The sequence below is a fragment of the Chinchilla lanigera genome, unplaced genomic scaffold (genome assembly GCF_000276665.1).
Source record: "Chinchilla lanigera isolate Chin_1 unplaced genomic scaffold, ChiLan1.0 scaffold00005, whole genome shotgun sequence".
NCBI classification, from domain to species: domain Eukaryota; kingdom Metazoa; phylum Chordata; class Mammalia; order Rodentia; family Chinchillidae; genus Chinchilla; species Chinchilla lanigera.
In genome coordinates this window covers 39,193,577-39,208,049 of record NW_004955406.1, presented here as the reverse complement: position 1 = coordinate 39,208,049, position 14,473 = coordinate 39,193,577, and the positions used below count along the sequence as shown (strand labels likewise).

Sequence of the window (14,473 nt, the reverse complement as noted above, 5' to 3'; positions counted from 1 at the left end):
AGTTACTTAGCCAAACCTCTAGACTCCCCAAGTTGACACAATGTTTCAACCATAACACTATACATACAAATTAATATTAGTTTAACTTCAACTATGATCTGGAAATTAAAATTTTCATTTGACCTATTAATTCTGTGATTTTTAGTTTTATAAAAAAATCTCTCTTTGTAAGGATAATGGTTATAATATTACTGTAGTTGAATAGTTTGTTGTGTAACTTTATAATCTCAACTAAATTAGTGTTAGTTTAGCTGATTGGCAAAAAAAATTATAGAAGACAATTCAAATTAATTGCGCTTTTCACGAGAAAATAAGCCCAAGAGTTGTAAAACTAGAATATTATGCTGGGATTATTTTTACAATGGTACCCAAATCAGGAAGAAGCCAGAGTTGCTTTTAAACCAAAATTATCAGTTTAATTTTTCCAAAGAGTCATGTCACCTTGAGTAGGAACATTATGTAAAATTTTCTTCCTGTACAATTAGATATTGGATATTAAAACTTTCAAGTTGTTTGACACTCATATTCTCTCTTATTATGTAACCTGGTAATCAGAGTCATTAATGAAACCCACAGTCAAAAGCTTTATTTATTTTTTCTCTGAATTTTAATTTTAATAAGAAAAAAAAATCTGAGTTAACAGATTTAAAGTATTAAAGAATGTTTTAGAAATTTTTGATTTTTTACATTTATGTAAATGCTTAAATGGTAATACTGTTTTTAGGGGGGAAATAACCACTTGGAACAGGAGCTTATTCTATTAAATTTTTCTTTGAGACAGGGTCTCACTATGTAGCCTAGATTGACCTCAAACTCAAGGCAATCCTCCTGACTCAGTCTTCCAAGTGTGGAGATTACAAGCATATACCACCACTGCCAGCTATTAAATTTTAAAATCTTGGGCTTGTGCTCAGTAGCACAAGTGCCTACCTAGTAAGCTCAGGGTCCTGAGTTCAATTCCCAGTACCAAAAAGATCTCTAAATTTAAAAATCTGATTTATATTAATTCTCTAAGCTTTGGGAACATTTTTACATTTAAATTTTCCTCTTTTTTTTTTTTTTTTTTAGCAAATTTAATGTTTCTACAAACTATTACTACTATTTACCGGTGTGTGTCTTTTAAATATAACTATTTTTTGCCTTTCAATACATGCATGTGTGTACCTTGAATCTTCTTCTAACTCAGTTTACCTTGCCCAAATTCATGTTCCACATAATAGCATTAATTAGTATAACTTTTAGATTTTTTTATAACAAACTATCTGTAGAAGTGTTATGGTATGGTATGGTATAGTATGGTATGTTATGTATGTTATATTGTTACATTATGTTGTGATATTTATTTTATAGTACTGGGTATTAAACCAAGGGCCTAGAGCATGCTAGCTAAATGCTCTACTACTAACAACATCCATAGCCATTACACATTTTTCAGATGGCCCTAGGTAACATAAAGATTTATTCTTTTACCTTATAAAAAGAGACATATTTAAAAATAAGTATTATCTTTGACAATCTTCAAATAGTTGATCAGCTCAGAACAATTGTAAGAGCCATCTTATTTTTTTCTACTTGTCAAGAAGAAACATCTAGTTTGACTGTTTTATAAGTAAAATGTATTAATTTAAGTATCTCAATGATTCTATTGAAAATGATCATACATTTTGCTTTGAAAAGGAACATTCCAATGTTCGTGTACAAAGACTGACATAATAATTTCTACCATGCTCATTTATTTTACATTTTGCTTCTAGGTTTAAATAACACTGTCAATTGGTTGAATTCTTACTTTCTGGGTACAATAAAGGCTCTGGAGATTTGTCAATGTCCTCGTTTCCTCACACAAATTGACTGCATATTATATCTTAATAAAAGACTCCATTTTCCACCTTTCTTGTTGACTAACCAGAACCACTTAATCTTGTTAGGCACCAGTGATATTTCCATTCTCCTTGTATATACTAAAGTTCCCTGCCACACTAAAGATCAGGAATTCAGTCTTCAGGAAGAAATAACGAAGCAGTGTTAATAAAGAACTGAACCTGATATCTCAACTATTTGTATCTCAGGATACACTCTCACGGCACAAGCTTCCCTGTATCAGCTGATTGGACCAAGTGGCCAAGTCAAAACCTTTAGATCTTGTCTAGATTCTAGCACAAAAGTTGTCAAACTATGCCTCCTCAGGACAAACTCAACTGTCAATAAAGTTTTATTGGACACAGTCATGATCACTGGGTCACTATCATCAATAAGTACTTTCCTGCTACAAGGACAGAGTAGAGCAAGAAATTGATAAAAAATGTTTATAACTTTGCAGAACTAGAATACTTAACCCAAGATCAACAGAACAATAATTAATTGCTGATGACTAAATGGATAAAATGAACTGATTTCATTATGATTCATATTTTACTTTAATTGACATAAGAAAACTTTTCTATTTAATCTATCCCTCATCCTCAATTTAACAGATTATATCTACATGAACAGGAATAAAGCACTCCTTTTAAGTTTTAATAATATAGTTTATTTAACCTAATATAAGCACAAGATTAACATTATAATCTAAAAAATATTAATAAAATATTTTACCTTTTTCTGTTCCATCTTCAAATGCAGCATGTATTTTTATATTTTTAGCTGAAACTCTCTTTAAATGTCGAAACTCTCTTTAAATGTCATTGCATCCCAACTGAACTTAAAATTTTCAAAGAAACAACATTCCATGCAAGATCTTAGTATTAACTATAAACCAATGTACCATCACAACAATTTCAGAAAAATAGTTATGTAGATTATGGTGACATGGGTTGATCAGCCTTGTATACAAAACAATGATAGCAAAGTTTTACAAGTTCACTTACTTTTTATGACCAAATATCCTGTTTATAAATCCAAGGGGGGTGGAATCTGACCAGATACATTGCTATATATTATCCACTTCTAGATGGAATTAATGGGTATGATTAAGTGGGTTATTTATATAGCTGCAATAAGAATCCATCATTTTTCTTACCAGATTATAATTGGACACTAACTGTGCCAAAAATTCCATTTAATTAAATATGTGTTAAAGAAGAAAAGATCCAACTTCTCCTATTAAGCATGGTAAGACAGATTTTACTCAGGACCATCATAACAGGTATAAAACCATGGCAACAGATTCTTGCAATAGCAGGGAAGACTGGGCTCAACTCCAAGTATAACAGGGCAAGAGTGTGGTCAATGGATGGAAAATTACTAAGAAGAAACATCAGGAGTGAGGAAGATTGAGGTTTAAATCCACCAACCACATAGGACGCTTGCTGAAAACAGGCCAGGGTGATCAGATATCACCAAGTGGTGGTAGAGGATGAGGAACCAAATCAGATATTGAGGGTGATGAGATGTGGAGGGTGGGGGCTCTTGCTAACTGACCTGGCTACTTACTGAAACTGTATTTTACAAGGAAGAGCACAAAAGGGCTAACGCTTGGTCAAGAAAAGAGTCTTTGTGATATGATAAGCCAACTATTGAGAAACAAAGACTAGGGCTGGAAGTGTAGCTTAGTGGTAGGGCACTTTCCCAGCCCTGGTTTTGATACTCAAGACATCCTCCCCCAAAAAAGAAACAAAGACTATACATTACATGTGGAAATGAGACTTAGGAAGTTCTCCAGAATAGGGGTCCTCAATCCCTGGCCTCAGATCAATTTTGGTGAGCCAGTGACACTTCATCTGTATTTAAAGCTGAGCTTCACCTCCTGTCAGATCAGCTACAGTATTAGATTCTCATACTAGTGTGAACACTATTATGAACTGTGCATGTGAGGGATCTAGCTTGCATACTCTTTATGAGAATTTCATCCCTAATGATCAGAGGTGGAGCTGAGATGGTGATGCTAGCACCAGGCAAATGAACATTAGCAGAGAGGTTTGATTAACACAGAGGCCATAATAAATCAGTGAGTGGCAAATGATTCTGCATTATGGTGAGTTGTATAATTATTTCATTATAAGTTACAATGCAATAATAATAGAAATAAAGTTGGCAATAAATGTAATGAGCTTGAATCATCATGAAACCACCACCAGTTTCCCACCCACCTATCCCATCCATTAAAAAATTGTCTTCCGCAAATCCTGTCCCTGGACCAAAAAGGTTGGAGAGCACTGCTCTAGAAAGTGGTGGATTGACTTCATAACATGAACTTTCAGCCTTATTGGTTGCAAAGAATTTCAACTCCTTGCAGGCGAGGAATATTAACAAATACAGGGTCCTAGAAAAAATAAAACAGATAAAGGTTTCATATAATTACTTCACACATAAAAGTAATTCCCAGCCTGTGGAGGACCACCTGGGTGACTCTCCTTGAAAGAGGTGCAATTGCCTCCTCTTTGGCTGAGCCTGACCCTGTTTCCATGTATTAATATGTACAGAGTTGGCTAGGACCTTTTCCTTATCCTTTTAATTGGCTTTAAGCAATGCATATCGGTCTAGCCTAGATGTTGATGGTAGTTTTTGAAGATGGCAGGCATGTTTCCCTGCACCCTCTGTGTTCCCTTGTGTGAACTGAGACAAGGCAGGATGAAGAGCCATTGCTCCACACTGTCAGATGGGGTTGAGTCTCGAGATAGAGGCTATGACTTCCTGGGGCTTGAAAGATTACACATCAGAGCTAAAGTACTGACCCCAAAACATTAGATACAGCTGAGGCTGGCCTGGGGTGGGGCAGGGGTGGCTATCTGTTAGGACAGTGCCACTCTCGTGCAGAATTAACAGAATTATTGAACTGTGAACTTTAGGGCTCACAAAACAACAAAGCATGGCCAGTGAAAGCCTAGGAGATCATTTTTAACAAAGGCAGAGAGTGAAAATAGGAAAGATCTTCTTCACATCCTGCACCTTCTGAAAATTTCTGCCCACATCTGTGCTCTGTAAAGTCTCTACGGAAAGGGCCAGGAGGCCCTCTCTCAGTGCCCCAGCAAGCAGGGCAAAGTTCTCCCTGACTAATTGCTGTCAGTCATCTTCTGGATGAAAGGATGAAAGGAAGAAGCCGGGATCTTCAGCCCACATGGAGTATGACGCAACCCCCTTCTTGTCTGGATCTTACAGTAAAGGGGAGGCCCCGCTGGTGCTTTAGAGGAAGCGAGAGGGAAGGGGAGATGGCCTGGGGAGGAGAGTGATTCGGTCCGCGCAGCTCACACCTGGCTCTTACCTGCCGCTGTGCAGAAAGGAAGGGCTTTGTTGGGAAGCTTCTGGCCCATCTGGCTCATAGAGTTCTGAACTTTTCACTCACTATTAATTTATAGATGGATGGAGAAATGGAGTTGCCCTGAATCTTTTCGGCCATGCAGAAGTGGTTGTCTTTTGTGGTCGCTGTTCAGTGGTGCAGGGATGGAAACCAGGGCCTCAGGCACGCTAGGAACGCGCTCTACCACCCAGCTCTGCTTGCTGTGACCCTTGGGCCGCCTCTCGGGCTTGGCTTGTGAGAGCATCACTGTGAGAACAGCGATTATGGGTCCGAGGTTCTTTGGCAGCTGCTTCCAGGGGAGTCACAGGGGCCTGGGTTTGCCGGGCTCCATGCTTGTGACAGACTTTTTCGTACTCACTTTTGCTGGAACTTAAAAAGGGGGAAGAACATTTCCTCAGAACTCAGAATACTCTCGGGAATTTCCCTCTCCTCTCCTGGCTTTCCATTTAATAATTAGCATATAAATTGCTAAAAGGAAGAGATGTGGGCCCCCTCCCACCTCTTCCCAAGCTCCCCCACAAGGCTCCCCAGTCCTTACTGATGCCTAGGCCAGTCATGGGAGCACCCAGGAGAGAGAGGAAGTTTGAGGGGAGGGCAGGTCTGGTCTGGCAAGGCGGTACAATAACAGCCTTATTCAGGGTGCTGTGGCTTATGTAACTCAATTGTACCCGAGTTCAACCTGGCCAGCAGCCTGGACAGAGGGCTGAGATGGGGAGAAGCTGCCAGAAAAGCCGGGAAGCTGCTGGCAAGAAGCAAGTGGAGGCAGAAGGAGCAGGAGGAAGTTTCTGGAAAGATGGCTGAGTCACCACCCCAGTGGCCCTGCTGCTGGCAGGTGCCTCCTAAAGACCTCCCCTGGTGTTTTCAAAACTCCAGGGTTTCTCAACCCCAACCTAGTGGCTGGCAGGACTCTCTGCCCCACCGGCTCTGTGGTTCCTTCACTGACACGCTGAGTTCCTGTAAAGGGGATGGTTTGGGTGTGGAGGAGTGGAGTATGATAGGTTTAAAAGGAAGTGTGGGGCCTGAGAGAGAGGCAGCTGGGCACCAGGAGCTGCAGGCCACGCTCTGCTGCACCAGGATGGACACAAGGGCAACTCTGACAGGTCTCTGCACTGGCCAAGTGGGGTTGGATCACCCACAGACCCACTGCATCGTGGGCCCAGTGCCCTACCTGGGGTGGGGGAGGGGCAGTGTGGGTCTGTGTAGCTGGTGTGAGGCTCGAGTGGTTTGGGAGGGGATGGGAGGGAGGGAGGAAGGAAGGGCCTGTGAACCCGCAGGGAATCTGACCCTGATTTCCCTTCAGGCTTTGCAGTTCTGGTGCTGCTCCAGTGCTGTAAGTAGCCCCCCTGTGTCCCAGCCCCCACCCAGTCCCCATAGAGGCCTGCAGGGTGGTTTCTGGCATTGGGGAACTCTGCTGGCTTCTTCTGTGATTCAAATGCCTTGCAGATATTTGCATTTATTAAACCAAGCTGCTTGCATATGGGGATGGTCATCTCTCTATTTCTCTACTCTGCATTTTCTTCACAAGAAATGTTAAAAGCTCCAGGTTCAGAGATGAGGGCTGAGATGGGGAGAAGCTGAGGGAGCCACAGCCCAGGACCCCCATGGAGGAGTGAGGCCCGCTGCCTTCCTAGTCACTAGGAAGGATTGCACTGGCCAGGGAGGAATTAGGATGAGAGGAAAGGAAGAACTTTCTGGTCCACTATGACAGCATGCCCCAGCTTGGGGATCACACTCTCGGTCAGGTACCAGCCAGGGGCACTCCCACCAGGGGACAGAATAGACAGGCCAGTGTTTCCCTTGGATCAAAGATCCCGTTGCAGGTACCAAGCCGGAAACCAGGCTCCTTCTATTTAAGAATTCTCATTCTGCTCACAACTCCGTCCCCCACTCCCCCAGGCCACACCTCCACACCCTGTTAGTGCTCAACTCTGGGTTCAGCCAGGAGGTGTCTCCCTGGATCCAGGCCCAGGTCCCACCCCAGATTCCTCCTTCAGGTTTTGCATACAAACTGGTCTGCTACTACACCAACTGGTCCCAGTACCGGGAAGGCGATGGGAGCTGCTTCCCAGATGTCATCGACCCTTTCCTCTGCACCCACATCATCTACAGCTTTGCCAACATAAGCAACAGTGAGATCGACACCTGGGAGTGGAATGATGTGGTGCTCTATGGCACCCTGAACTCACTTAAAAGCAGGTCAGGTCACAGGCGAGTGGAGGGCTGGGCAGGTGTACCCAAGAGGGTGGGTGCAGGCCCACAGTGCCACCTCTGGGTGCAGAGCTGGAGGGCATTGGCTGCAGTAGGGGGGATCCTGGTGGGTGCTGGGCAGTGTTTGGAGTGGTGACAGGCAGCCTGTAAGAGGCTCCCTGAGCTCCCCTGGGAAGGACACTCTCTCTTTCCCCTAGTGGTGCCTCTTCGGGGAGCACGGAGAATGTGTGGGACCCTGCTTCACCGTTCTTTGCCTTTCCTGGTAGGGGGACCAGTCAGGGGCAGCATACCGCAGTCACTGCCACAATGTCTGTGATCTCTGGGGACGCTGAGTCTCTGGGAAGGGGGACATCAGAGGCCTCACCCAGCCAGTCACCAAAGCTGGGACTCTACTACAGCCTCCCAGGCACGGGTCCTTGTCTTGGCAACTTCATTCTACCCCTGCCCTCCTCTCTTCCCTGCCCGACAGGAACCCCAACCTGAAGACCTTCCTGTCTGTTGGGGGATGGAACTTTGGCTCTCAAAGGTAGGACCTTTTCCTGGGGCAAGATGAAAGAATAGAAGGGAAGAGGCATGGCTCTCCCCACCCCCTGTGGGGGGGTGGCTATGGCTCCAGCACATTAGGCACAGAAGCTTAACTGCTTGTCATGGGCCTGCTTCATGAAAAGCCATGAAACCAGAGCCCAGAGAGGGAAAAGGACTCACTAGAATCACACAGCAAGTTGACAGTGAATCTTCGCTTTCCCCATCCGTGCTCTTTTTTACTGCCTTTCTGGACTGAAAGCAAAGTGCTTCTGTGAACTCTGCCATAGGGCCTGGGAGGAGCAGACCGGAAACCAATGGAGAACTGTGGGGGTTTGGAGACCCCGAGAGGACTCCTCAGAGCACACAGAGTTGGAGAAAGGTGTGGCTCATGGCTGAGGGAGTTCCCTCTCGCTGAGAACTTACAGAGTCAGACACCCTTTCCCACGTTATCGTGTGGAATCCTCCAGATAGCACTGGGGATATTATGACTGTCCCATTTTACAGATGAGGAAACTGAGATGTAAGCTATAATGTGCTCCTTGGCTGGCTAGTGAGTGATAGTCCAGGCTTGGGAACCAGGCATGCCTGGTTCTAAGGTACAAGCTCTTTCTTATGTCTGGTGTAAGTGCCATCACCACCAGGCTTTCCTGGAGCTGCATGGGCTCAGGTTCCCTGCTCCTAGGTCCTGGAAACCCTGCCCAAGGCCAGGGCGCCTGGCACATCAGTGATGGGCACACTGTGGGGTGATTTTGGTCCTAGATTTTCCAGCATAGCCTCCAGCACCCAGAAGCGCAGGACTTTCATCAAATCGGTACCAAAGTTCCTGCGGGCCTATGGCTTTGATGGGCTGGACTTAGCCTGGCTGTACCCTGGAAGGAGAGACAAGCAGCATTTTACCACCCTGATCAAGGTGCTGGGCAGGTCGGGCAAAGCAGGGAGGCGGGTGGCAGGGTCAGGGTGTGGGTAGGTTAGAAGCTGTCTGCAGCTGATGTCCTCCAGGGACAGGCAGGGGGCTCCAGCAAGGAAGATACACGGTGGCCACAACGGGTGGTAGGGGTACAGTACCCACCCCTCACTGTCCACCGTTCAGTCCTAAACAGATGTTACTTGCTACCCATGATGCATTGCTTCTAGGAGCACCAGCTGTATTTGGGAGCAGCCCAAGCTTCTCCGGTTCCCCAGGAGCAAAGTGACAGTTGAAACAAACCATCACACTACCCATGTTCATCTCTTTGGTCTTGTGACTTCATGTACCAGTTAAGCAAAGCATGGCCTGAGAAGCTAACACCTTCCACCTGCCTGGCCCCTGTCCTAATGGTCCCTCCAGCACAGGGAGTCATGGAGGCCCACGGGCATGTGTGGGCTCTGAGGATGAGACTGGTCCAGCTGAGCTGTAGTGAAGGATGGGTGATCTGGAGGATGGGACCCTGGATGGGCCATTTTTGGAATCATTTCCACCGAGCCCCAGGCAGACTGGGGATCGCACAAGGTGGGGACGACTCATTGGGTGCTCAGAGACCTCCGCATCCCAGCACAGTCTCCTCCTGCCTCCCGGGCACCTCTCACTCCCTGACTGCCTCCCATCCAGGAAATGAAGACTGAATTTACAAAGGAGACCCAGCCTGGAAAAGAGCAGCTCCTGCTCAGTGCAGCAGTATCTGCAGGGAAGGTCACCATTGACACCGGCTATGATGTTGCCCAGATAGCAAAGTAAGCCTCCCCGCTGGCAGCCCCCCAGGAGCCTCTACACACATCCCTCCCTTTCCCCAGTCCTGTCCTCATATTCTGTGAGGACTCAGGAGACTGAGTTTCAGGACCCAGCTCTTCCAAGACCCAGACTGTGAACTTGAGCGAGTCACTGTCCTGCCCTGCACTACCATTTCCCAGTCTGTCAAACAGGGCACCGCCGGTCTTCTTTTTATTCCACTTGGAGTGTTGCTGACTAGTTGAGAGGGTTGCTATGAAAGTATTTGGGAAAGGGGGATAGAAAAGGCTATCCAAATCCACCGGCCACCCTTGTGCAGGAAGAGAACAGTAGGTCCTAGCTTTTACTTCTAGAAAGCTGGGGAGTCCTCAAGGTGCACACAGGCAGCCCCTTTCCTGCTGCCTACCCCTCTTCACCCTGCACCTTCTGCATGTGACTTTGAGTGGCCAACAGCCATGCAGGGGCTCTCCCAGGAGCATGGTGAGAATCCCAGGAGAGTGGAGCAGTAATCTCAACACACCTGTAGCGTCTCCTTCAGACCCTTAGAGCGCGTAGCTTGGTGCCTCAAATGCTCCTATAGAGGGTAGGGAAGAGGTGGCTCTCAGCAATTTGCCCCAGATTTCTAATGCTCATATGCATGCCAGTGCGGCTGTGGAAACTCCTTTCCACCCATGTGCCATGGGTTGAGCCATCCCAAGGTCCTATTCTTTCTCTGCTAGGCCATCTGTCTCTGCTTCTAACCCGCTGCCATCACGTTGAGGCTGGCAGGTGGAGGGGCCGAGGGAGATGGAAGCCATCTCCCAAACAAGTGCTAGGGCAAGTGAAAGCCTCTGTTCTGCCTGGAATGCACCCTGCCTGAGCCCAGGGAGCCCCAGCAGGCAGCACAGCAGTCCCCGGGAGCTGTTGGGCTTTGAGTCAATGGCCTGTCAGCAGTCTGCTTCTCCTGCTGGCGCCTTAGATGTAAAGCCAAGAGCTTTTCTCATCTCCCACCTCACCCTTCACACTCCTCCTCCCAGACACCTGGATTTCATCAGCATCCTAACCTATGATTTCCATGGAACCTGGCGCCAAACCACAGGACACCACAGCCCCCTCTTCCGAGGCCAGCTGGATGGCAAGACCGACAGATTCAGCAACGTGGTGGGTGCCCAGAAAGGAGAAGGGAAGGGACCACAAAGCCCAACCCCTGTATTCCTTAGCACAATTCTGCAAAGCAGGGGTTGTGAGACCCATTTCTCAGAGGAAGGAATGGTGCCTCCATTCTCCGTGGCTCTGGGAATGGGGCCTGCAGGGTGGCCCAAGGAGAGGCCAGTATAGAATGGGCAGAGGCTGGGCCTGAGAGAAGGGAGTCTAGTCTTAACCAGCCAACCACTGAACTCTGCATCTGTCAGACAGTAATAATCACCCCCTGTGCCTAAAAGGAGTTTTCCAAGAATGAAACTTTAACATTCATTTTACGTTGAAATGATCAGTTCCTGGAGGAACGGGGAATCCCAGAGGCACTGTATAACTGCGCCTTCCGCTGCCAAGGGGGCAGCATTAACTGAACACTCTTTCCATCTTCGTACCTGCAGCCTACCTAATTGCTTGCTACCCCTGTTCTTCCCCTACCAGGACTATGCTGTGGGGTACATGTTGAGGCTGGGTGCCCCAGCCAGCAAGCTGGTGATGGGCATCCCGACCTTCGGGAAGAGCTACACTTTGGCCTCCTCTGAGACTGGTGTTGGAGCCCCAATCTCGGGGCCAGGACTTGCAGGCCGGTTCACCAAGGAGGAAGGGACCCTCGCCTACTATGAGGTATGGAGTTAGGGAAGAAGGTAAGATTCCCAACACCTGGAGAAGGGGATCCTTCTACCCCACTTTTTTGGGAATAAGAGCATGTTCAGCTGACCTAGCATTCCTGAGGAGGAACAAGAGGGTTGGGCTTTTTGCTCCTAAAAGCCTCCAGCAGGTGCAGTTCTCTGCAGCTCCCTCAGCGCTCCTCTGGCCACAGAACTGGAGTTTTCCTTCCAGCCCAGGCAAGGGCAATGGCCAAGAGGCAGGTCTAGTCTGCACTGTGTGTGGGCCTGGGCCTGGTCCTCAGGGCCACCCAACCCACCACTTCTCACAGTCCTGTTTAAGACAGAGGAGGCACTCAGAACCCCCTGAGAGCCCCCACACTACAGCAGCTGAACTCTGAGACATTTTCATAAATTTGCTTGAAGCCTGCAGCCTAGAGACCATGCAAGTGAGACCACAGGCTGAAGTAAGAGGCTGGACAATCTTCGGGGAGTGACTGCTGGTGATCTGTAAAGTTTCCCCACACTACCCTTGTCCTGTTCTCTGCTCAGGTCTGTGACTTTCTCCACGGAGCCACAGTCCATAGAGTCCCCAGCCAGCAGGTCCCCTACGCTACCAAGGGCAACCAGTGGGTGGGGTATGATGACCTGGAAAGTGTCAAAAGCAAGGTAAGCATCCCCAAGGCCCCAAATGCCTCAGGACAAGGAGGGAGGTGGAAGCCCAGCCAGGCTCCCAGCATCCACATCCCGTCCTCTGTCCCAAGAGTGGGGTCTCTGGTACCACTGTCCCCTCCCTTGGGAAAAGGCCATGTGACACATTTCTTCCATACACACCCTGGCCCCTCTGGACCCCTTCCACTAGGCGCAGTACCTGAAAAGCAAGCAACTAGCAGGTGCCATGGTGTGGACCCTGGATCTGGATGACTTCCAGGGCTCCTTCTGTGGCCAGAATCTACCCTTCCCCCTCACCAACGCTATCAAGGATGTACTCACTGCAGCTTAGCCCATCCTTCTGCACACGGTGAGAGCCAAGGACACCCTCACACCCTCTGGCTCCAGCTGGCCCGGAACCTGATCACTTGCTAAGTCCCTCGACTGAGCCTCAGTTTCCCTCCACTTGGAATCTGTGCAGAGGGCCACAGCATGGAGATTAGAGCTCGGTCCTTGCAGACAGGAGGTAGCGTGGGGCTCTGGGGACCAGACCAGTGTAAGATGAAGGATCAATACCTCTTGATTAATGGAAATGCTCATAGACTCCAAGCCCAGCATAAGGGGATTTCTGTAACTTCTTTACCCCATCCTCCTTATAAAGAACATCATTTTGGCAAGCTCTGCCACCAAGCAGGCAAACATCCTACAAGACAGAGTGACCATACTAATTATACCCTCTGCAAAGTCCAACTTGAAACCCTCACTTAGGAACATAATCATGTCTCCTATATCACTTCCCTTTCCTAATTCCACAGCTGCTCAATAAAGTACAAGAGCTTAACAGTGGGTTACACTTGCTTCAGTCTGTCTTGGTGGGCACACGGAACCTCTGGGCTCACCTCCCCTGTCTTTCCTGGATTCCTCTCTCTGAGGTTGGGGAGCCACCGTGTCCCCTGACAGATCCCAGGGGCCCTCCATGGCAGGCAGCATCCTCGGACTCACCCAAGCATGGCTGATGGCCTTCTAGATATTTGTTCATTGCCATCCAGGCTTCCAAATTAAGTTCCTTGTTGGAAGAACCTGTTGCTGTTTCCTGAAGGCTAGTGGACCCCCTGGGAAGGAAAGTCCTTTAATCCCAATACTTCATCTCTTCTGGTCTTTGGGAGGGTGGTGGGAGGAAAGGCAGACATTTTCCCATGAACCTCCTGGCCTCCCAGGGCTGGGGCCTCTGCAGGGCACTTGAGAGATGGATTTCTTGCCTCTCTGTACTCCTGGTGACCCACAGTTCATTTTCTTAGGGACGGCCCATTCCACTTTGGGCTGAGAGCTATGGGCTGCTCCAGTGCTGCCCTTGTCCCCAGCCCTCTGTTCTTGTTCTGGATTCCCTCTCACACTCATCCCTCGACCCATGCAGAGATCAAAGCTCCCTTGCTCAAGCTGGCCTGTGACAGGAGTGGGAGGATGGGTGGACGAGGAGTGGCTCAGAAGACCAGCCAGTTTTCTAGCTTTATGAGGTGGAGATGTTCTCACCAGACTTCTGTGAACTTCCAAGTCCCGGACATGACTTTACCCAAGAAGGGTCCAGATTTGTCATCCAAAACTAAAGGGAATTTATTTGTGGATTCCTTGATGTTTGGATTATCTGTGACTTGGGATAATCATGTGTTGGCCTGATGGCTTGTTACAGTGCTTTGAGGTGTAGGGAAGGAAATACCTATCTGCTGCCCTGAAATCCGAACCAGTTGGAGTTGGGCAGATGCAGCTGATTCGAAGGTCAAAACTCTGCTAAAGGCAAAAGGACTTGGCCAGAGCCTCAGGGGGTACCTGGCGTTTCACCACTGGCCAGTGGGACCAAGTGATTCCTAACCCTGGGCACTGCCTGCCCGACCACGCGGGGTCTTTGAAAACCCCAGGGCTGTGAGCACTCCTGGAGAGCCAACTCCTGTCCCTGGGGCCACCCTTCCCCCAGCTTGGGACAAGCTATCCAGGGCTGACTCAGGGTCCTGCAGAATTAGTCACATTCGCTTATAGCTGCACAGTCAGAGGCCAAGGATGGAGATCGTGTCTCCAGGGCCTGCTCCCTGCTGGGCAGAACGCTGAGTGACCCAGCAGAGGACATGGCACCCAGGCAAGGCTGCACCCAATGATTCTCCAAGTCCTCTACTGCTAAGGACCCCAAGTAAATTTCATGTTTGATTATTTTTAAATTGTAAGATACATCATACACGCTGAATGATGATTCATGCTAAAGAGTGCATAAACTGTATTTGCTTAATTTAAAGAGTTACTGTGGACTGAAAACCTGTCTGACCACCACTGACAGCAGGAAATGGGCACTTAGTGGCATCCTCAAGCCTCCACAATCCTATA

General features: G+C 47.8%; 1 protein-coding gene and 1 long non-coding RNA gene across 5 annotated transcripts in view; one reads left to right on the top strand and one right to left on the bottom strand.

Moving 5' to 3' along the window:
* Positions 1-14,473, bottom strand: part of LOC102008377 — a 43,278-nt gene that overhangs the window by 23,308 nt on the left and 5,497 nt on the right. For all 4 annotated transcript variants that reach the window (XR_259524.2, XR_001236960.1, XR_001236965.1 and 1 more), the window contains exons 2-3: positions 5,201-5,605; positions 4,089-4,261 (exon numbers count right to left, since the gene is read on the bottom strand). This is a non-coding gene — a long non-coding RNA (uncharacterized LOC102008377). The remainder of the gene's footprint in view (positions 1-4,088; positions 4,262-5,200; positions 5,606-14,473) is intronic.
* On the top strand, positions 6,242-12,949 carry Chi3l1 (chitinase 3-like 1 (cartilage glycoprotein-39)). The gene is made up of 10 exons (XM_005375251.2): positions 6,242-6,336; positions 6,537-6,566; positions 7,231-7,432; positions 7,914-7,970; positions 8,729-8,879; positions 9,558-9,679; positions 10,691-10,814; positions 11,289-11,471; positions 12,005-12,121; positions 12,315-12,949. The coding sequence occupies exons 1-10, from the start codon at positions 6,312-6,314 to the stop codon at positions 12,453-12,455; spliced, it is 1,152 nt and encodes a 383-aa protein (XP_005375308.2). The 5' UTR covers positions 6,242-6,311; the 3' UTR covers positions 12,456-12,949.

Bases quoted from the DNA above. Each gene is read 5' to 3' on its own strand.
- Chi3l1 (XM_005375251.2), top strand. From the start codon at position 6,312: ATGGACACAAGGGCAACTCTGACAG. The intron at 8,880-9,557 runs GTGCTGGGCAGG...CCTCCCATCCAG, and splicing joins ATTTTACCACCCTGATCAAG to GAAATGAAGACTGAATTTAC. The intron at 12,122-12,314 runs GTAAGCATCCCC...CCCTTCCACTAG, and splicing joins TGGAAAGTGTCAAAAGCAAG to GCGCAGTACCTGAAAAGCAA.